The sequence below is a fragment of the Pezoporus occidentalis genome, unplaced genomic scaffold (assembly GCF_034315485.1).
Source record: "Pezoporus occidentalis ecotype Australia unplaced genomic scaffold, CSIRO_AGI_Poc_V1 ctg54, whole genome shotgun sequence".
Classification (NCBI taxonomy): Eukaryota; Metazoa; Chordata; class Aves; order Psittaciformes; family Psittacidae; genus Pezoporus; species Pezoporus occidentalis.
The window spans coordinates 5,894,466-5,917,404 of record NW_026915877.1 but is presented as its reverse complement, the minus strand read 5'-3'; the positions used below and the strand labels follow the sequence as shown (position 1 = coordinate 5,917,404).

Sequence of the window (22,939 nt, the reverse complement as noted above, 5' to 3'; positions counted from 1 at the left end):
CCCAGTTACTTTGTAAAATTCAAATAAGATAGTAATTTACCTGGAATGGTTAAATAAGTTTTAATTATGAAAACATAAGTCTTTGCCATTGGAAGAGGCTTCTGCTGTCAAATTTAGGTTATGAGTCTCTGGCTAATGATACATCACCTGTTTAGTGGTTTGATTTCTTTCAAACTTTTACTGGAGACGTGTACTGTGTGAATATTTTATAGGCTTTTATAATTTCATATTCAGTTTTAAATACAGTAAAATTCTGAAATTACTAGTATTTGATGTGGTATTTAAAAATTGATTTTAAATTTACTGTCTCTATCCATTTGATTTTTTTTTTTTTTTTTTTCCCCATCAAAGATGATGTATTTTCTTTTTCCTTGCAAGAGTCTTGAAACTAAAAACAATGTCAGCTTTACATGGATTTCTGTGCAACTACTGAATAAGTTTTACTAGAAGGACTTTCAAGTACTACTTCTTCAGAGTTAAATCATAGCATATCACAGTACTTCTGAGTAATGCCTTTTTCCTCATGCTTTTTTGATAGAATTTTTCTAAGCCAAAAGCCTTCTCTTGGTTTTCTGCTGGTATTGTAGCCATTACTGTGTTGTATGAACAAATTATTAACGCTACTTTTACATTCATTAATGAGATTTTTATATGCTGAAATGAGTAAAAAGATGGTTTTTGCTATACCAAGACATGCGTAGTCTTTTTAAAGATTTCTTTTTTCAAGATGTTTAATATCTTTATGAAAATGAGTCTAGAGCAATGTAGCAAGTGAAAAAGCTGTCCTACATAATTTAGAACAGCTTCATCTTGGGTTCAGTTTGTCTTTTCCTACTTGATTTATAGTGAAAATCAGAAGATTTGCATAACTTGTAGTTACTCAACCCTTCTGTTGTAGCTAGCACCTACTTTTGACCTACTAAAAATAGCTTAGCAGATGTTTGACTCATAGAGTTCACCAGCCTGAATCAAAAAAAAAAAAACAAAAGCCCAAACAGCAAAATAATCCCCACCCACCACATTTTATTCCTTTGTCTTCTCCTTTCTTTAGGAACAATATAAACAGACATTCCCAGCAGTACAGCTAAAGAAACAGGAGTCGTCTAAGAACCTGAAGAAAGTTATTGCAGCTTTGTCAAGCCCCAAACCAACATCTAATTCACCAGCTCATCAAAAACTCACATCCCTGGAAAACAACCATTCTAATCCATTCCTGACAAATGCACTTTTAGGTAATCACCAACCCAATGGAGTTACTCAGAGCGTCATCCAGGAGGTTCCTCTTGCACTTACTACGAAACTGAAATCCCAGACCAAGATCAATGAAAGTGTAGCCATTTCTAGTAGTGCCCCCTTTTCTTTGCCAGTAAACTTGAGTGCTTGTGGGAAAAAACCAACTTGTAACCGGACACCTGTTGTGCCCTCTACCTCTCCTGTGTTACCTGGTTCAGGAAAGGATAAAGCAGTCAGCAATAATGCAGTAAATGCAGTAAAAACACAACACCGCCTTCACTCTGCAAAACTGGTGGTGGAGCAGTTCAGAGGGGTAGACTCAGATGCCCCCAGCAGTAAGGACTCTGACGACTCAAATGATGATGACGACGATGATGAAGATGAAGATGAGGATGATGAAGATGATGATTCTGATGATAGCCAATCAGGTGGTTTAACCTTTTTAATAGGAAAAGCAGAAACTTTTATTTTTTGAGTGTTGAAAACATGCATTTCCCACCATATTTTATCATAGGGGTAGGAAATTTTGGGGCAGCATGGCCCACAGGGTGTCCTGCAGATATCATGGAAAGTAGCACATATCTCCCACTCCCCCACTGTGTCATATCCAAAATCATGTTTACTTTCAGCTGTCCTGGTAAGACTGCTCCACAGGCTTCTGGAAAGGCTGTCAAGAGACCTGCCTTCCAGATCAATCACCCTGCCTGCAGCTCATATACTGCTTGTGTGGCGAGGTGCCCAGGAGGAGGATGAGATAATAGGCTGGTTTATATTTAATTAATTTGGCAAGCAGAGCCCATCTGCAAGTGTGCTTCCCCAGCCAGAGAGGGACTAAGTAAGTAAAGGCCTTCAAATTGTCAAGTGGCAAGAACATGTTTCTAGGCTTCATTCAGGAGCACAGTAAGTCAATGAGCAAGATTAGAGAAAAGTACCAGGACAGTTTAAAGGGCTACAGTGTTCATAGCTAGCATTCAGACTACTGTTTCAAGGGCTCTTAACCTATTCAGAAAGGCAAGGCCTTTAAAGAGTCAATTGTATGCCCATCCACTCCCTTCTCCTCCTTTGTGTGCTGATATCCCTTGGGTCCAGCTCCACCTTCATCTTTCTCTTTCCCCTCTCTCATCCACACACCCTGTACTATTCCCCTTTTTGTCTCAGCTGTAGTCCATCTTCAGTTCCTTATCCTGTTTACCCCTTACTCTCTATCTTTTCCTTTGCCCAGATTGCCATACTTCCAATTCTGACACCTTTCAGTCTGTACCCAGTTCCATTGTTTGCTTCGTCTTCATGCTAGATTTCACATCCTGTGAAGTGCCCTTCCTGGATCACAGGGAGTATTTTAGCTGTAGCTCATTCTAGGGTAAAGAGTCTCTGAAAATGCTGCAGTGTCTGTCTCTCATCTCCTCATGAAAAAAAATTCCATCCGAAACAACATTGCATTATCATGCGTAATTACTTTATGCTGTCATATTTGTAGTAATTTTAAAGTTTAGTTAGTTAATTATAACCTTCTATTTATACCCAAGGGATGTTATTAATAAAGAATTTCAGTCAGAGAAGCTTCTTATTTAATAAAGACAAAAGGCTTTGCAAGTGTTAGAACTTAAATGTATTTGCCATTAGTTATCAAGTCATAATGTGCCTTTTGCCACCCTTTTTTTTAAACAGAGTCTGACACTAATTCTGAGTCAGATACAGAAGGGTCTGAGGATGAAGATGATGAGGATGATAAAGATCAAGATGAATCGGATACCGACACTGAGGGAGAAAAACCTCCACTGAAACTGAACAAAACTTCATCCTCTGTGAAGAGCTCTTCCATTGGTCTTGCAGCTCATTCTACCCCGCTTAATCTCCAAGTAGCAAAGGCCCCAAGCTCTGCACCAGCTGCCTTATGTCCCGAGTCCCAGCCTGCAATTTTTCTTGGGACAGCACCATCTTCTCTTACACCAAGTACACACTGTGGTATCTGAATGTCTTTTGTTATAGTATAGTGTAACATCTAATTGGCATGTGTTGTAAAAGTAGTTATAAAAGTAGTTTAGACACTGTTATTAGTGATAGACATTAGAAGAAGATTTTTTACAGTAAGAACAAGCATTCACTGGGACAAACTCCCCAGGAATCTGGTACCCCGTCACTGGAGGTTTTCAAGATGTGGTTGGTCAAGGTGCTAGATAATCTTATCTAGGCTTCTTTTCCCATGAAAGGTTGGGCCAGGTGGTCTTTTTTTAGGTCACTTCCTGGGGACCTAGAACAGCCTGGGCTGTTCTGTGATCTTTTCATGGGCTTCTGTGAGAGACATTAAAATCAGTAAGCAGAAATGCAAGTTCTCAAGACCTGAACATTCCACTTAGTCCAGGACATTTTAGCTCATGTAATTATTTGAGAGAAGGTAGGATGAAATAGCAAGAATTGATACTTATTACATAAAAACTCTTTGTTATTTAGTCTTTGTTATTTACCATTTTATTGTAAACTAGTTATTTATTTTTAATTTCTATGCATTGTAGTTTGCATTCTGAATCTTCTATTTCTGCCCCTTCCTTGACAAATTTAATAACTATATTTAGTTAAAATATAACTTTATTCTTTCAAAAATCTCAGTAGAATTTATGGATTACATGCAAGGAATTATTGTACATTTAGCATTTGCCTGCTGTTATATAGTATTTATTATCCTTCACTTGGTTGCTAGTTTGTAAGATTTAGTAATCACTGCTGCTGCAGAAAAGAATGCATTTTTGAAATAACACTCCTCAATTTGCATGGTAATTAAGTTGTATATTTATTACTTTGATTTAGAACCATGATATTTAGTGGACATACAAGTAAGTAGATTGTAATCCAAATTGTTGAAATAGTTAATTTTTTGCTCAGGAATCTGTGTTGATTTATGATGCCTTGGAAAGGCTGATTTTGCCTGTTTATGGAGGTGGGAGGTAGAATTTTACTTTGTGTCCTTTTTTAGGTGTAGTGTTTCCTCCCAGTAAGAATCACTGTAATACAGTTAAAATAGTTTTGTGTCCGTTTTGCCTAAAGCTAGGCAGTCACTGAAGAGGTCTTGTGTCTCTTCTCTGTATTTGTTTTTTCACTGGGCAACTTCTCCCCCTTCCATCCACCCTCTTTTTATTTGGACAAGCAGTTTTCCTCCCTCCACTGTGACTATTAGAGGTAGCAAAATAGTCAGTCATGTTAGTTTAAGACTTCAGAGGTTTCCAACAAGTTTGGCATCGAGGCCTGGGCAGTTTCTGTGCTTTCTGTAGAGAATTATTAACAGTTGCATCCAGATCATCAGGCATCTCAGTTGGAAACCTGTGCCATTGCATCATAGGGCACTACTCTGGCTGTAGGAGTTTGGAGCTAGTTTCAAGTATTCAGTCTGATAATGATACTCATGTCCATTTCCACGGGAAGAGAAACTACACAAGGTCCAAACTACCTTTTTGAGAAAGGCATCTTCCAAAAAGTCTCTGTTCATAGTTCCTGTCCTACAGTTCTTGGAGGCCTGAGAAAATCATCATCCTTTGTCACTCCCATGGGTTACCCACATTTGGGTAAAATCCCACATTTGGCATTTATCATATTATTGATTCAGTCTTCTGACTAGCACCAAACACATCTATTTGAAAAGCTGGAATTCTGAAAACTTTCTGCATTGGCAGTTGACTGCAGTCAGTACACAGTGCTCTTTGAAGGCTGAGCCTATTGTATTGATTTTAAAGAAACTCATATTTAAGACACTCTGGTAAAGAAAACCAGATGTGCAAGGAATTAGTTTGGCAAGGTCTAAAGAGACTATTTTAGCAATATCTAAATAGAGTGCCAAACAAGGCAAGCAGTTAAGTATGGCATAATTAGGAGGTTTGTTTACAATTTTAGAAGAAGAGTTTAAAAGAAACTTAGAGGAAAATGCATTTCAGAAGGAGAATAGTTACATTAATTTTCTTGGTGCTTGAGGTATGTAGTGGCTAGAATGAAAACATTTATCTTTTTGGGTTGGGGATATAAGGATGAAAAGGATATTTTAGGTATATGTTATTTTCATTTTGTACCTTCTCTTAGGTGTTAATAAGAAATTCTGTTTCAGGTATTTCAAAAAGACGAAAAGTAGCAGATGAGCGGGAGCTGCGTGTTCCTCTCGAATACGGGTAGGTTATGTATGTATGTACTTGATATTCCTTTAAAGAAGGTAATACCTTCAGAAGTCAGTTGATAAAGAAATGACAGTTTAAATATTTTTGAGGCTATTTAATAAGGGAAGGGTTTCAGTGATTTAGATTCCAGCTCACAGTGACTGGATTTTTTTAAAGTGTAAACATATTCCATGTGTTAATTTTTGTGCATCAAATTTGCTCTTTTGCAAACATGACCTGTCCTTTGGCATTTTTGCCACCAGCAATTAATCCTGATGGTTAGATCTGAACTATAGACTCTGCATAACTCCCTGAATTGTAGTACTAAGCTGCTTAAAATGTAGTAATATGTAAGTAGCTTGATGTAAATAAATCCATATATAGTCAGTTTGGACAAACTACATAATAACTTCTCATTTTGTCTATTTGATGTATGATATGCTTGACACATTTTACATATGTGCCGTTTTCCTTTCTTTGTAAAAAATTTTAGTTGACATTAATTGCTTGATTAAAAAAAAACCCACAAGTGTATTGTTGTATGCAACTATTTCATATTACTGTAGCTGGCAAAGAGAAACCCGAATAAGAAACCTCGGTGGTCGTCTTCAAGGAGAAGTAGCCTATTTTGCACCTTGTGGAAAGAAGCTGAGACAGTATCCAGAAGTAGTAAAGGTACATTCCTTTTTTAACTTCTGTGTTCTAATGCTACTAAGCATGCTTACAATTAAAAAAATGCTTTTTTTCCCTCCAATATTTCAAAATATCCTGTGATGAGAGGTGTAATGTATCTCAGTTTGTTACTGATTTGATCTCCTATAAATGCATATCCCTTTTATAGAATATTCAAAACATTACAATCACAGTTAGCTGTACATCAAAGCTGGGTTGTAATTATTTACAAGCTGAAGTGGAAAAATATGTGATTTTTTCAGTATCTCAGCAGAAATGGAATAATGGATATCTCAAGGGACAATTTCAGCTTCAGTGCAAAAATAGGAGTGGGTGACTTCTATGAAGCCAGAGATGGACCGCAGGTATCCACTTTTTAAAAAGTAAAGTCTTTGATCCAAGGAACATTAACTTACATTTAGGTGAAGTAATTTTTGCCACGGTCTGAAGCATTACCTGTTTTTTAGCTAATTCTTTCTGAAAATTGTGTGTATTTCTTAATAGTAGTTACATTGAGATGCCAAGAGCTTGATCCTGGGCAGTGTTGAAAACCACGCCTTTCAGTGATTTTATTAGGAGGTTGCAGGAGTTCGGCGTGCCTTATGATCAGCTCTGAGCCTCAATTTATCTGGGATGAGAGAACTCTGAGCTACATATTTTATCATAGTGGTCAGATTTTTCTGACTAAAACACTATTTCTTCCTTTACTGTATAAACTTAATATTGATAGTAATTTATGTGTATGCCTCAAATCATACTCTTTTCATGTGTTCATGTGCGTAGTACATATATGTGTGTGTGTGTGTGTGTGCGTATACATACGTGTTTAAATACAAGTGTTTCCTTTTATCGCTAGTATCATCTGAGCTTCCTGAAGCATATTTTTACAGGAAGTAAAATGCTGGGTTATGCCAGTTACTCTTTACATTAGTAGAACTGTTACACTTTGTGTAGATAAACCACACAAGGATAAATAAAATAAGAATTTTAAGGAAATGAGTACTGAGTTTCTGCCATACTATGTTACTGTGTTTTGGTCACGTTGCCGTTACTTCAGGATGTGCATGAAAGTTTTTGTACTTCTATCAGTGAATATATTTGCTTCTTTAAAATATGAGTATTTTGAATATGTCACTACAGGAATGTGGACAGACATCACTCTCAGCAAGCTTGAATTCAGGCTCTAGTTAAGCCTTATGTGTCCTTGTGATGCTCTGTAGAAATACATGGTATTTATATAGTAAAAATTTGAAAGCTGTGTTCATAGTAAGCAGCTACTTCTTAGATAGTGTTTTGTGATTCCTGGATTTTACCAGGAGTAAAACCTTGCTAAACCCTCTTCATGTTTGGCCTTCATAATACAACAGTTGCAAGTTCATGTGGTGTGAACTTCATTATATACCTGAATGGCTTGATAAAAATAATTCCTTTAATTATAATTAATAATTCCTTATACTGTGAACATAATGTAATGTCAGGGTGCCTGCTTTTTACTTTGTTACCTTTTCTGTGTCTGTTGCCCATATTACTTCATTAGTCTTGTCCCCTTCTCTAGCTATATTCATGAGCTGATTTGCAGGTTTTTCCCTTCAGTACTAACACACTTCAGAATAAAGGCATTGGGAGGGCAGGTTTCTGCACATGGGGTTGGCAATATGAATATTAAGTTGCTGTACAACTCACTAGAGTTTCTACTTGTCCAGTTTGTGGTAGGTTCCATTGAGACTTGGTTAGACAAAGGAAAAGCTGGTGGGGGTTTTTTGTCTTTTTTTTTTTTTTTTTTTTGTTTTAAAAGAAAAAAAGCCTAAGGGTAGCTGTTTCAGATGTGCAAAAATGGTATGTATGAGGTTTCGAATGAGGATATTATAATGTAAACAGTTGAACTACACTCAGGCTGACAGTACCCACTTAGTAGCACAGTATATGATACTGATACTTCATGAAGAGAATTTGCACCCTTTTTACTGAAAGTTTTTTAATTGTCCAGCTGCCAAACTATGCGGTAATAATATCTTCATTCATATCTGGAGGTAATTCCAGGAGTTTTATTTCTGTTTTTGTTGTAATTTCAATTATTGCATATAGCCTTTCATGGTTACTGTTCCCTTTCTTTGTTATGTATTTATGTCATCTTTTGGGACATGCAGCATGCATCCAAATTGACTGGGTAAGTTTCACAAAACTCAAAGGTGGAACAAGATGCAAAGAAAACTATTTGAGGGTTGAATCAGTTATAGTGAAGAATTTACCCATAGCAAGCCAAAAATGTATGGATTACCCACTTCTGATAGTGCCTGTAAAAAAGTGCTTGTGCTTAAATAAAGCAACCAGATATTATAGTTTATTCAAAGCAGTGATTAACTGCTTTAAAGAAGCAGCATATCTGGCACAAGTGGGCCATGAAATATTAGGGTTAGAGGAATGTTTGAAGTTTGGCAAATGTGGAAATTCAGTGACCCGACCTGGAGGCTTTAACCTGCTGTGGTTTACAAAGATTAGTGTGAATGTGATTTGGGGTGATGGTGAGAGTACACAGATCCTTATGAATTTGAGTAATATGGATACGAATACTGAACCACGTAACAGGTGGGAGATTGTTGTGTGGATTGATACTGAGCTGTGCCCTCAGATTGCATCTTGCTGGCTTTGATTAATATACAACAGCAAGGGTATCCATCACAGAATGTTTGAGGTTGGAAGGGACCTCTGGAGGTCATGTTGTCCAAACCCCCTGCTCAGGAAGTATCACCTAAGAGCCAGTTACCCATGAATATGTCCAGACAGCTGTTGAAAATCTCTAAGGCAGGAGACTCCACAGCTTCCCTAGGCCACCTGTTCCAGTTCTTCATCACTGCCAGTCACAAAGCATTCCCTAATTTTCAGAGGGAACTTCCTGTGTTTCAGTTTGTGCCAGTTGCCTCTCATCCTGTCACTGGGCACCTCTGAAAAGAGCCTGGCTCTGTTCTCTTTGTACCCTCCCTTCAGGTATTTATATGCATTGGTGAGATCCCTGAGTCTTCTTTCTCGAGGCTGAGGCAAGCCCCGCTTTCTCAACCTTCCCTTTCTGTGGACATTATGTAGTTAGAGAAAACTTGATTTAATGCAGCTCCATTCAGATTAATTTTAGTTGAAGATGAAGTATCAGTAATGGCAAAATACAGAATTTTTTAACCTGGATTTAACTCTGGGAGTAATCATTCAGTCATGGTAAACATGGCATGCACTTTTTTTCCTAATAAGATTTTGCATAAAGCTGGGAAAAATAATGTAATTTTGGTTGGTTGGTTGGTTGGTTCTCGGTTTCGTTTTTTCCCAGTGAGTCTGAATGCTTGCCTACAAAGGCAGCTGAATTCAGGAACAGGAAAGGAAGAAAGTGCTTGAAGTACTTTTTTGCATCTCCTTAGTGTGAAGTAACTCCAATGTATGGTAGTCTTTCTCAGAGTATGCAGTTGTGATGCTACCTCAGAACAAATACAGTGCATCTTTATAAGGTGTGAAGTAGTTCTTTTAAGCCAATTTCTTCAGCTTACTGTTCTTTACTTGTAAGACTTATTCTGTGAATAAGTATTTAGAAGTCTCAAATGTTTATTACAGATGCAAAGAAACACCATACAGAACAGCCAACTATAAAATCAGCTGTCATATGTGTTTGTAATGTAGTAATAATTATTTGCTTCCTATTCTAGAAACTGCAATTCAAAATATCATGTTTTGACTTCTGCAGTTCAGAAAGCTTTGTTGTTAGCCTTTTTTGTCACAAATCTAAGCTGAAATTAATGAGAATGAGGATATCTGCTTCTTGCAAAGTGGCTGTGGTTTTGTTCATTAGTTTGGTTAACAGACTTTGAGCTTGATTATGCTTGCATGAGTTATCTGGTCCCCTTTTTGGGCATTGTCCCAAGTACAGTACAGTATTGCAACAGATGGTAGACATCTGAAGGTGAGAAATTGAATTTGGTTTTTATTTTGATTAGTTTCAGCAATAAAACCCAACATTTCACAATGTTCCATTTTTTCTCTTATGTTTGTATAGTGAAGCATAGATTTTTATGGAAGCCCTTGATTTTCCTGTGTTGGGACACAATCCCTGTATGTTTTCTTAGGAATATTGAAAATCCATGGAGTATCAGATTGTACATGCTTTTAGTAGAAATGTATTTTGGGTCACATTTTAAAAGGTACCTAAGCACAAAATACAGATGATCAATTAACCCTTGTATAATCCTTAATGGATCTGTTCTGGACTGTTTCTGTCTTGTGCTCTCTTAAACTTGTGGAAACTTGTTGCATCACAATGTTCTTTGACAGGACATTAAGCAGTCTTCTCCACATTTCTTGAAATGTCAACTCCTTTTGCTTATTAAACCTTCTACTACATAGTATACATCCATGGTCTCTGTGGCACTAACAGTCTTGTAGACCTCGATCTATTTTTTTCGCCGTGTATTTGTCACCATTAATATTGTTAACTATGGCAGTACAGAGCAATCGCAATCGCCATTGCACATTCTGAGGTGCTTCTCGAGATACAGTGGCCTCTCCCTATTCCTCCCTATGGGGGAATCCTATTTCTCCCACCTCCGGCACTTGTGGTTTATGTGATAAGATTTGAAAGTTGGTGTAGGTGATAAGTACTATATTCAATCTAGCTTACTTTGCTCAACAAACTGAATCTGTGGTAAGTTGTAAGACATAACCTAGTGAATCGAAAGTGCTCACCTGTGTGTGCACACCCACTCTGTTGAAGGGGTAGAGGTAACTGTTTACATTAAAAAGTCCTTAGTGATGATGCACTCTACACATACTGTCATGATTCTGAAAAACTTGTTTTTAGGAACAACGCTAATAACAGAGCCTTTTGGAATGTCTGTAAACTAAGCGCGAGGTGTACTCTTGGGATGGTCTTAACTGGGAGTGATTCAGGCTTCAGAAAAGGCTACTCTGCAGATACAGACAGCTTCTTTGGAATCTGAACGCCTGATAGCAAAACACCATTTCTTTTTTTGATTCTTATGAAACATTTGTAATTATAAAGGAGGAGCAGAAAGAATTAAAAGAAATTGTCACAATAAGCAAATATGAATGTGGTTTATGGTACAGAAAATGTTATTTCCATATCTATGTACATATAAATGTGAAAACTTTGGTAATGAAAATGTGTTTTTTTCTGAACAGTTATTTAATTAGTGCGTTTTATAGGTTACCAATTTTCATTTTTGCTTTAGCGGACATTTTGAAAATCTTTTGCAAACCTTTTAAGGCAAATTGTGAAGTAGTCCTGAAGGACACCAAGGTTATATATTTTTTTTTTTCCTCTGCATTTTTAAAAAACTTGGGAAAATGGTAGGAGATATTACAATTCTGAAATACTTGTGTACAGTCAAACAGGATCAGACAGACTATGCTCCTGTTCGGCTCAGTAGGAACAGAAACTACTTTTTATCGGTTAAATTAAAGCTATTTCCATGTGAGGACTAACTTTGGTATTTGTATTAACCAAGTATTTCAGTATCTGTTTTTGATATTCCACAAAAAAACAGAAGTAACAGTGGAAGAAAGAGCTGACTGTATTGTTGTATAACTTGTTTAGTTAGAGAGCATAGTTAACATAATTTTGAGTTTAGATAGCTTTTTTTTTTTTTTTTAAATGTGTAACTTCTGATTGCATCAAGTTAGTGCAGAAATTAATTTTCTTGCAGTGGATGATGGAGAACTAAATTGTACTAAAAAACCTTCAGGATTAAAATGAGTCTGTTTGTTCAACTCAGTTGTTGAGATCTACAGCACTTCTATGTGTCTGAAAACACACTACTGCAGTTGCTTGCTGTGTATGTCAAAATTTCTGTAAACACAGTTGGAAGACAGTGACTTGTAGCTTGACACGTTTTTTCATTCAAGTTGATCAGCGGGTTGTGTGAAAGCAGAGTAGTTATTTTTTAGTTTACATAATATGGGAAAATTTAATTTCACCTTTTAAGAAGGGTTGAGCAATTTTATTCGGTCAGAAATAACCAAAAATAATGCAGTAGTGGCATACTTGCTAGGTAGTAACTGCGTACATCACTGAGTAGTTTTAAAAATCTTGCATAGCAGTACAGTTTACAAAAGGTCGTAATGATAAGCTCTCAGTATAAAGCTTCGGTGGATCATCAGAGCATTTACTGTGATTGTACCACACAAAGGTACATCACAGGTCTCACAATTTATATATAAAATTTTGAAAAAAAATTCTTTCTCTGTATATGTTCTCAAGAATCTTAGATTTGTTTTTCCCTTTTTTTTACTGATGTTTATAATACCTGTTTGTGAAATGTGTCCATTAAAAGGGTGTGCAGTGGTGTCTTCTGAAGGAAGAGGAGGTCGTTCCCCGTATCAGAGCTATGGAAGGGCGTAGAGGACGACCACCAAATCCAGACAGACAGCACTCTAGAGAGGAGTCAAGAATGAGACGACGCAAAGGCCGCCCTCCAAATGTTGGTAGCACTGAATTTCTAGACAACACTGATGCAAAGCTTTTAAGAAAGCTTCAGGCTCAAGGTAATTACGTTACTGTTTTCACAAAGGGTATCAGTACACAGAGAGTTAATGCCTCTTCTAAGAGGAGCGGTGTGTTTTACTAGCATATTAGTATACAACATTTTATGCTGGAAATTTATCACATGCTTTTATTGAAATCTTTTTCTTGAGATCAGTAGATGTATATATGATAGAAAGGGAAAAGTGTCTTAAGTGCTTACTCTATAGTTACTTTATTTAGATTTGTAAAATATATAAAAGCAGACATCCAGTAATCTGGTTACCACTGATGTATTTTCAAATTGGCAAAAATTAACAGATCTTTATTTTTCCTTGTATCAACTCAAACAACAATGGACTTAAAAATTGAGAACACTGAAGTTAGCATTTCTGTGAAGGTTTTTGCTGTTCCAGGGGAAATCCCTGTAATAAGTAGCACCAATGCTGAGAGTAGAACTTCAATGTTATCATGTACTGCTGTATATCAAAGCCATGAGGGCCTGGTTTTAAATAAACATCAGGTACATGACTTTTGAATTTCAGTTCTTTAGTCCATAAGTGTATCAGATTTTCTGAATGCATCTAATTCAATATGAAAAATTCTTACAGCCCAGGAGTCAGGATCTTTGTTTTAACTTAAGACTGTCTTTCATGTGCTGACTGTGGACACATCTGGGTAGCTACCTTGTATTTTTTATTTTGAATGAATCAGCATTACTGCCCTGATGCTGTCACTTAGATATTTTTTTCCTCCTTTTTCCTACTCTTTTAAGTAGCAAATACCCATGTTAATTTCTGCTGTTCTGATATCTTTATGTCATGCAAATGTCTGGAATATGAGCTGCACCTTTATTGTGTGATGGCACTGTTTTTATGAACTCTACTTATGAACTCTACATTTTTATTTTTTTTTTTTTAAACAGAAATAGCTAGGCAAGCAGCACAAATAAAGCTACTGAGAAAACTCCAGAAGCAGGAACAAGCTCGAGCTGCCAAAGAAGCGAAAAAACAGCAGGGTAAGTATTAGTTGTGAAAGTTTGCGCATGCTAGCAGATTATTTTGAAAAGTATTAATGAAAAGTTACCTGGCTTTTGTCATGTTCTGTTGATACTAAAATTTGCTTGCTTTTTTTTGTTAGCTATTATGGCAGCTGAAGAAAAGCGAAAGCAAAAGGAGCAGATTAAGATAATGAAGCAGCAGGTAAACTTTGTGATTGCTAACTCGGGTCTTAAATATGCTAATTACAAAGTGAGTGTTTTAAATCTAGTCTTAAAGAGCACGCAGTGTATATACTTAAAATTCTAAACTCCATAGTTGTGTCAGGACATCCCAATTTTGTCTTGTCTGGATTTAAGCCACCCAACATAAATAACTGCTTGCCAGTATCAGTAAGAAAGAAATTAAAAAGCTGTTACTGAAGCACAGTGATGCTGTCTTCCTGTGTTTGATTCTGTGAAAACAGTGTTAAGTCTGTTTATGTAAATACTGAAATAGTGTAATTAGCTTCTTGGGCGATTCTGGCTCACTGTGAGTGTCTTAGGTTGTGCATGAAGGATTGTATCTCTGTGTGCCAGTGAATTAATACATGCTTTTAAACATACAAGTATGGTTAAATGCTGTCATAGCAAGTATTTCCAGCAACTGAAACATGAGCGCCTGTGCATAACTGTTGGTTCCTTCAGTGATACACCAGACATCATCTAATACTAGTAAAAATGCTAAACATACATTATTAAATGAAAACAAATGACTATGTAGGGTGTGAGACCTGATGATAAAAAATACATGTATAAACTTGGTCATTTTTTAAAAATATAAATTTACTTTATCAATTTTTTTTTTAAAAATAACTTTCTTCCTCTTACAGGAAAAAATAAAGCGAATCCAACAAATCAGAATGGAGAAAGAACTTCGAGCTCAGCAAATTTTAGAGGTAAAAATAATGGCTCAAATAGGATGTTGACATTTGAAAGGATGTTGTATTTCAATAATCACACATGCAATTAGGAATGTAACTAAATATAACAGGCTGACAGTCTGGACTTCCAATGGCCAGTTCAAAACTGTGTCTTAAAGATATTTTTCTTAAAAAAATCTATATTAACTGTGACCTTTAAACTTGCAAGTGCTCACTTGAGTTCCCAACTTTCTACACAGGTAGTCTTGTATTTGCTAAAGTTAATAGCATAGCTATTCCTATGTTGGAAAACAAGTCTTCAGTAATAGGTTATTAAAATAGTAGCATGTGCTTCTCTGTGTGAAGTGCAGTGGATTTAAAATACTACGTTTATATATATGCTAGAATGTACTGATATACTATTCTAGTTTGCTAATGTATTAGTAAAGATAGATTGCTAATTTTCAAGTCTCCATTCACAGAAAGATTAATGGTGATCTTTTTGCAATTTATATTGTTTCCGTTATACTTAGTTAATAGCCAGTTGTATTAATTTTGAGTGGAACTTGAAATTCTGTCTTAATTTTTAAAAAGTGGATTGTGGATTGATTGATTATGAAAGCTGCTTTGAGGAAAAAATCTGTTCCAATGTACATGATATGTAATGATGTTTTGAACTTTTAAAGGCACATAACTGTATTTCTAGTCAGATTATTTTAAAATTGTGATGGTGCTGTTGTGTGACCTGTTTTGCATGCACAGGCAAAAAAGAAAAAGAAGGAAGAAGCAGCAAATGCCAAATTATTGGAGGCCGAAAAACGAATAAAGGTTAGTTTAGAGAAGCTCTAAAAACAAGAACTGTGTTACTGTGCATAATACGCATTCATGAATAAAAGCAGTAAATTTGAAATATGATTAATAGATAATGAAACATAAATTGAAACAGCATACGAATAATGTATGATAATAGAAATCATTAGAAATATGATAACGTACATATGATAGTAGAAATTTGTGAATCATGCATGAAGAGAAGTTTGTGCATGTGACATACGTACATTCATACATACAGTATGTTGGGAGACAGTAATTTTTAATGTGCCATTATGATGAGTTTTGCTTTCATGATGCTTGGTTTGCATAACTTACAGTCCTTACGCAATAAAATTATTCACAGTATTCTTTTAAGCATGCCATATTAAAAAAAAAATTGTTGCTTCTTAACAAGCGTAGTCTTTTCTAGGCTGTATGTGTATAAGACTACAGAACTCTTACAAATGTTGGAAAATACAGTATATGTATATGTACTTCTTTTACTGCTTTGGCATTCCTGGTGTATTTTAACATGGAACTCCCAACTCAATAGATTGCTTTCATGTATACTATGTGTACTTCTCTGTGGTCTGTTTGGGGGGGGGGTTTGGGAATTAAGAATTTTAATTCAGATGTGCATGTTTTAGTGTGGTAGAAATATACAACTTGGTAAGTAAATTTTGATAGATATTTAAAATATTTTTTTGTTCTTTTGTTTAAGGAAAAAGAGATGCGGAGGCAACAAGCTGTTCTTCTGAAACACCAGGTTCGTATACGTTCGGTTGACCAACGGAATGCCAGTTGTGAAATACTGCTTAAGCTGTATGGGGGGGGTGGTGGAATCTTCAAAATATGCCCTTTTTAAATTTCTGGGTTTGATTCCTGCACAAATTTTCTTTCACCTTATGATTTGTTGCTTTGCTTTGGTATTGGGGTCTTTTGGGGGATTATAAAGTGGTTTTGTGACTTTGTAATTTCTGTTTCATAATGTTGTGCCAACTCTTTCTACCAGGAGTTGGAGAGGCATAGACTAGATATGGTATGGGTATGTTTATTTTTGTACATCTAACACCGCATTGTGATTTGGTTGTGATATGGTTGTCATAGCAATGCATAAAATGTAGCACTGGCTGCTGTCATATTACATACTGCTGCATGGCTTTACAGCACAGTGCATTGCATACATCTGCTTGTCTTGTCTGTTAAGGAAAAAAAAAAGACATGTCTTGAACATGTATATAAATTGAACATGGCAATAAATAAATGAGGTTTGTAACCAGAAATCTATGTTACTGATGTCCCAATAGGAATTGGACTACTGTATAAAATCAGGGATTAATAAATACAAAATTAATAGGTAGGCATTTGGATAATTTTTGCAAGCCTTGTCCCATTCACTGGGAATGAATCCAAACATTTTAAATACAATTTGAATTAACCTGTTCTGGAAATCAGAATGATGTCTTTCCGAAGTTTGTAAGGTACTGAGGAAATTAGCTTTCAGACGGTGGTAAATTCATAATAAGTATACAATGAAACATTAGAATGTAATCCTAGCCTCACTGAATTATATGATAAAATTTCGCTAGCCTTTACTGGGGCCAAGATTTATTCCACAGTTTTTCAGGCAAAATCTCCATACTTAATGCTCTATGGTACAGCTCCTTAATGCATTTGGAGTTACTGACATAATTTATTGAGGGACAGCCATCAGTAAATGCAAGTGTTGTTGCATATGTATATGCACCATCACTGGCTTGGTTGAAACTGATCTAGGATTGAGAAAATTAATCCTATTAATATGTTGCTAGTTACAAAAATGTTAGTATTTGCAGTGTTTGAAAATGACCAGTTTAAAATTTCTGCTGAATTGGCTATTGAAGGAATAAATTGCAAGTTCCCTAATAGCAGATGTAAAGTAACTGACCTGTTCCAGCCAACCATTATGCTTTTTGTTCTGCCAGCTTATGAAGGAGCATCACAACTGACCATAAGTAAATCTGTATGCTTCTTTTTTACACTGTCTCCATGTTCATTGCTTTACCTTTTTGCTTTTGATTGTTCCTGTATTTGCTTTCTAAACCTGAACTAAAACATGCACAGACTTGGCCATTCTTGTCCTATATTTAGTATTTATTGTGACTTGTCTATTAATGCTAAATTTGTTACTCAGCTTTTTTACTGATTTGAAAATGTGGATTAGTTTTTTTTCTAATATTACCTGCTTCAATAGGAGCGAGAAAGGAGAAGACAGCATATGATGCTTATGAAAGCCATGGAAGCACGTAAAAAAGCTGAAGTGAGTATTAACCTCTGCAAGTTTCAACTTTTTTTGGTTTCAGTCTGCTGTGATCTGTGGAAGTGTCTTCAGTGCACCTGTACATATAATTTCGTTCCTATACGTGGCAGTGGCTGGATGAGAAGTAATAGGCATAAACTGAAATACATGAAATTCTGTTTAAACTTAAGAAAACCTTTTTTACTTTGAGGGTAATGGTTGAATGGCACAGATTGCCCAGGTAGGTTGTGGAGCCACGACCTGCTGTAGCTGATGCTACTGGTGGGGGGGGTGATGGTAGGAGGATGATGTGACAGCACACACAAGAGGATGGGAGCTGCGTGATTTCAAGAGGTCCCTTCTGTCATCATTGATTCTGAGCAAGAAGCCGATAGTTGCATAGTCACTTCAGAGTCCTTAGGATTTCCTGGAAAAAAAAGCTTTATTTTCTTTTGTTCATATTGTTCATGTGTATATAGAGTAAGGACTTTATCATACTGACTTGTCAGATTATCTGAAAAAAAAGTACATAATGGAATAGCATTGATGGTAAAACCAGAACTGTACTGTATGATTGATGAAAGTTTCATTAGACCATGATAAACTGATTTACATCTTAATTAATCCAGAGGCTGTCTTAATTTTTAACCCTGATATTATCTTTAGGGGGTCTGTCAGTGCTAGAACATAATTGCTCACTTCTTCAACCTTACTTTATACATATCTCTATATCCTGAAACACCTTTAATCTCTGTAACCTGAGACTTTTCTAAATAAAGATAGCTAAGAAATTCAGATAAAATAACCATCATTACAGCATATAGTTGTCAAAGAAATTGTTTTGACAGCTTTTTTTCTTAGTTTAACTTTAAATGAAAGTGACAGTCCAAAAGAAAAAAAAGAAAAATACTTCAGTGCAAGGAAGAATTTTAGGGTTAATTCTTAAGCTGACTAAAAAAAGGTGCCCACCTAGATTTCTTGTTTTTAAAGAGAGAGGGACTCACGGGTGAGTGATGATTGGGGGCTGTCTCGGTGTCCTGGGTTCAGCAGTAGCAGTTATTTTACTCTGTCTTAGTAGTTGGTGCAGTGCTGTGTTTTTGGCTTTCAGCCTGGGAACAACGCTGCTAACACCGATGTTTTTAATTGTTGCTCAGTAATGTTTGCTCTGACCAAGGACTTTGTGAGTCTCATGCTGTGCCAGGGAGGAGGGGAAGCCAGGAGGAAGCAGAGCCAGGACATCTGACCCAAACTAGCCAAAGGGGTATTCCATACCACAGCACATCATGCCCGGAATATAAACTGGGGGCAGTTACCCGGAAGGGCTAGGTCTCTGCTCTGGTCAGGCTGGGTATCAGTCAGCGGGTGGTGAGCACTTGTATTCTCTCTCCTTGTTATTTCCCTTATCGTTATTATTATCATTGGTGGTAGCAGTAATGGGTTTGTGTTACACCTTAGTTACTGGACTGTCTTTATCTCAACCCATGGGAGTCACATTCTTTCGGTTCTACTCCTCGTCTCTCTGGGAGTGGGAGCGGGGAGGGAGGCAGAAGGGAGGGGAGTGAGTAAGCGGCTGAGTGGTTCTGAGTTACCAGCTGGGCTTAAACAATGACACTTGGTCACAGCAATGACAAACTAGTTAAGTTTCAAATCATTAGTGATAGGAGAAAAACCACCTGCAAGACTTCAACCCAAGATATGGGAATAGCAGACTTATGGCCGCTGAAGGAGCTAGTTAGGAAGGTCCCCATGGAATCCACTTTTGATGGTAGTGGGATACATGGATGCTGGTCACTTTTTAAGAGCCATCGCTTAAGAGCGCAGGAGCAGGCAACTCTAAATTGTGTGGTAGTTCAAGGCCGGAAGCTATGTGTCATGAAAAGATCAGTTGTGTTTTGTAAGCTGTTCATATCCAGAATATGTCTAATGGGAGTTTTTAAACCATGTGTTGTCTGCAGGGGTTTTTCCAGCTACTGCTTTTTTAAGTGGTCTCTACTTTTAGCCAGATGAGTATTGATGATACTAGTGTGTAAGTGGGGCCTTTGAATTTGGATGCCTTGAGTGTATGGCAGCTCTTTACTCAGTCATCTTTGTGAAATGGTTTTCCACAGAGTCTTGCATAATACCTATTTCCATGTGGACAGGAGAGGAAAAAAAAGTGAATCTTAGATTTTTTCACAAATTCTATGATTTTGTTCTATTTCTGTACTTTCCCCCTTTCCTTTACTTGAATGCAGATTCCTTAATGCTGTGGTAATTATTAAGATTGCGTAAGTTGTGCTTTTCACATTCTTAAATTGTTCCATTGTAAGTACAAGACTTGTATTTTATTTTCTACCCTATTAATTCTGTTTAAGGAAAAAGAGCGGTTAAAGCAAGAGAAACGTGATGAGAAAAGATTAAATAAAGAACGCAAACTGGAACAACGCAGGTTGGAATTAGAAATGGCAAAGGAACTAAAGAAACCTAATGAAGATATGTGCTTAGCAGACCAGAAGGTAATTGAATTAATGTAAACTTATTTTCTTGCTTCTTGTTTTTGTATTACGCCATTGTGACAATAACTTCTATTCTCTTGCAGTCACTTCAGAGCATTCAAGTATTGTTCTAGATAACTATTTAAAATATATGCAAATACAAGATACTGCAAACACTGAAGTAGAGTATGTTTTGTTCATTAAAAGTGATTTGTTGAAAAGTGACCTGCTTCCCAAAAAGTGCTTGCACTAATTGCTTAAAAAATAAATCAATTACACTATGACTTGTTTTTACAGCAGGAACATGCATCATGTCTCAGTTCATAGGCACTATATAGAGCTTTTCTCATACATGCAACTATTCTAAACTGCTACGCAAAACAGTTACTATCCCGGTCTTCTGTGTTCTTAGTTCTTGTCCGTCAGGGCTTTACATACCTCAGCTTTGAGCTCTCTCCGTTCCAGAGAATTCCTCTCCCTATGTCCCCAACGTATTTTTATACCACCTTACATAGTATTTTAGCTCAGAATAGAGCCTGAGAGTGTCTCCTGGCCAAAAAGTATTTACTAATATCTTCCTTCCTGTAATTTATTAAAAGGTAAACATGCTTCAGCTTTATCTTAAATTTACTGATGGGAATGTGAGGGAGCAGCTTCTCTATAGCCTTTGCCGTCTAGCATTGTCATGCTGTAGGTCATATGGAAGTATCAGCCAATTTCCTTATCTAGTATCAAAAAAGTTTTCTGTTGAAAAAAATGTTACTGAATCTTTCATAGTTTTTTTTTTACTTTTCAGCCTTTGCCAGAGTTGCCTCGCATCCCAGGCCTTGTTCTCAGTGGTAGCACATTTTCCGATTGTCTCATGGTAGTGCAGTTCCTACGTAACTTTGGTAAAGTTCTTGGCTTTGATGTGAATGTGGATGTCCCGTCCCTGAGCGTTCTTCAAGAGGGTTTGCTAAACATAGGGGACAGCATGGGAGAAGTACAAGACTTGCTTGTAAAGCTTGTCTCTGCGGCTGTTTGTGATCCAGGACTTATTACAGGTTATAAGGTAAAAAAAAATAGTATATAAAATCTGCAGTAAACACCCTGTATTTATGAATGCATTCTTCATAATGTGTCTTTGGCACCCCCCTGTTTGCATTTAGATTCTCTTTCCTAATTCTTCTCTTTGGTGTCGCTGTTCTAATGTTATTCAAAGACTGTCTGTGCCCTGTCAGCCTTCCCAGAAGTTACATATTTCTGGGCATTTTCTCTACCCATCCCCATTTTTACTTGGACCTCTTGGAGGGTAGTATCACATCTGAAGCCACGTCTTTTATGCCACCTCCACCCCCTATTTTTTCCCTCTTTCATTCTTACCCTAGTGTTATATTCTCAGTGAATCTTGCTGTTTCTTTCTCCAAAGTCTGCTGTCTACATCAAAACTCTGATGTATTCATGATTCTCTTTTTTTGTTATCATACTTTTTTGAGCCAACATAGCTCTTGTCTACTCCAGAATGCTACATAGCATGATTGTACAAAACAGGTTCCAGTGCACCTTTTTTCATTTAACTTATTTTGTTAATATTATCTCTGTTCTTAAAAACTTAGTGGTGAAGACATTTTAGTTTATTACTGTAATCAAGATTTACATTTGAATAATTTTAAAGAAAAAATTCTGATTTACAGTCCTTATGTGAAAATGCAAACAAACCCGCCCCACTGTTTTATAAGCAATAGTAGAGCCTGCAGAGGAAGATAATATCTTAAGATGTGATTGCTTAAAATGTCTTTATTCTTTTTAGGCTAAAACTATTCTTGGAGAACACTTACTGAATGTTGGTATCAATCGAGATAATGTGTCCGAGATTCTGCAAATATTCATGGAGGCTCACTGTGGGCAAACTGAGCTGACGGAGAGCTTGAAGACAAAATCTTTTCAGGCACATACTCCAGCTCAGAAAGCATCAGTATTTGCTTTTCTTGTCAATGAGTTAGCATGCAGCAAAAGTGTAGTAAGGTAAGATTTTTCAAAAAAAGGTCTGTAGAAACTATAAAAACGTTATAGTTTAAAATCACTGTATACACTGTGTTCTGTTTCTTGATGTTCTTATAAGGAAAGCTGAAGTTTCCTACGTCTTTTATCATTTAATTGTGCTGTTTTGTTCCCTGGTGATTTCTGCTGCTTTTGTTATATTGTGCTGCAAAAGCAATCAGGGTTGTTGTATAATCAAAAGTGAAAGAGGTGCTTCATTTTTTTGCAAAGTTGAAGAATAGCAGAAGTTGGCAGTGGAAGTGCAGTGCATGTACTGTGCAAGAGGGTTGATGTGCATTAATCAAATCCCTCATAGTAAGAAACTTTGTCTTATTACATGTTATGAAGTGTTAAGTCAGATTTGTAGAAACAATTATTCAGAACTTTTGTTTCTTTATTTTAATCATAAAAGCAACTGTGACCTGTTAAGTTGTTGAGACTGGGATGTTTCAGAAGTGGATGGTCACTGCAATGAAGCACTTTTTTGTGTTCTTCAATGTCTTCAGTGAAAAGTGAACATTAGTTTGTAGATCATGTGGATCCTGGTTAGAATACCATGGATGTACCAGTGATAACTTTGCAGATGAGGGCTAGCTGCTTGGTAGCAAATAGTGCTTTGTGGAGGCTTGACATTGAATTAGAGCTATTGAAAGAAACATCAAATTCTTTGAATGACATGCTTCTTATGGAAGGAAAGCTTATGTGATACTGTGAATAAAGATCACCTCACATAGGTACAGCAGCACACTACATTGCATTCCTAATACTGGAATTTCCTGGCTTTAAAAATACTTATTTTGAATTTTAAACATTCCTCTGACATAGTTCTTTGAGACAAAGTATCTGTACATAAATGTCTGTCAGAAAAAGGTATGTAAGTTCACCATTGATGGATTATTTT

The 22,939-nt window shown here is 36.5% G+C and overlaps 1 protein-coding gene across 20 annotated transcripts in view; it reads left to right on the top strand.

The window, feature by feature from the left end:
• Positions 1-22,939, top strand: part of BAZ2B (bromodomain adjacent to zinc finger domain 2B) — a 130,819-nt gene that overhangs the window by 87,173 nt on the left and 20,707 nt on the right. For 9 of the 20 annotated variants that reach the window (XM_062637876.1, XM_062637882.1, XM_062637875.1 and 6 more), the window contains 16 exons: positions 1,052-1,661; positions 2,902-3,198; positions 5,324-5,384; positions 5,936-6,044; positions 6,305-6,406; positions 12,368-12,578; positions 13,481-13,573; positions 13,696-13,757; positions 14,425-14,490; positions 15,217-15,282; positions 15,989-16,033; positions 16,280-16,312; positions 17,501-17,566; positions 19,900-20,040; positions 20,816-21,070; positions 21,809-22,023. In XM_062637876.1, the coding sequence (XP_062493860.1) occupies positions 1,052-1,661; positions 2,902-3,198; positions 5,324-5,384; positions 5,936-6,044; positions 6,305-6,406; positions 12,368-12,578; positions 13,481-13,573; positions 13,696-13,757; positions 14,425-14,490; positions 15,217-15,282; positions 15,989-16,033; positions 16,280-16,312; positions 17,501-17,566; positions 19,900-20,040; positions 20,816-21,070; positions 21,809-22,023 (2,432 nt within the window). The remainder of the gene's footprint in view (positions 1-1,051; positions 1,662-2,901; positions 3,199-5,323; positions 5,385-5,935; positions 6,045-6,304; positions 6,407-12,367; positions 12,579-13,480; positions 13,574-13,695; positions 13,758-14,424; positions 14,491-15,216; positions 15,283-15,988; positions 16,034-16,279; positions 16,313-17,500; positions 17,567-19,899; positions 20,041-20,815; positions 21,071-21,808; positions 22,024-22,939) is intronic. The other 11 variants (XM_062637878.1, XM_062637877.1, XM_062637887.1 and 8 more) reach the window with 7 other exon arrangements.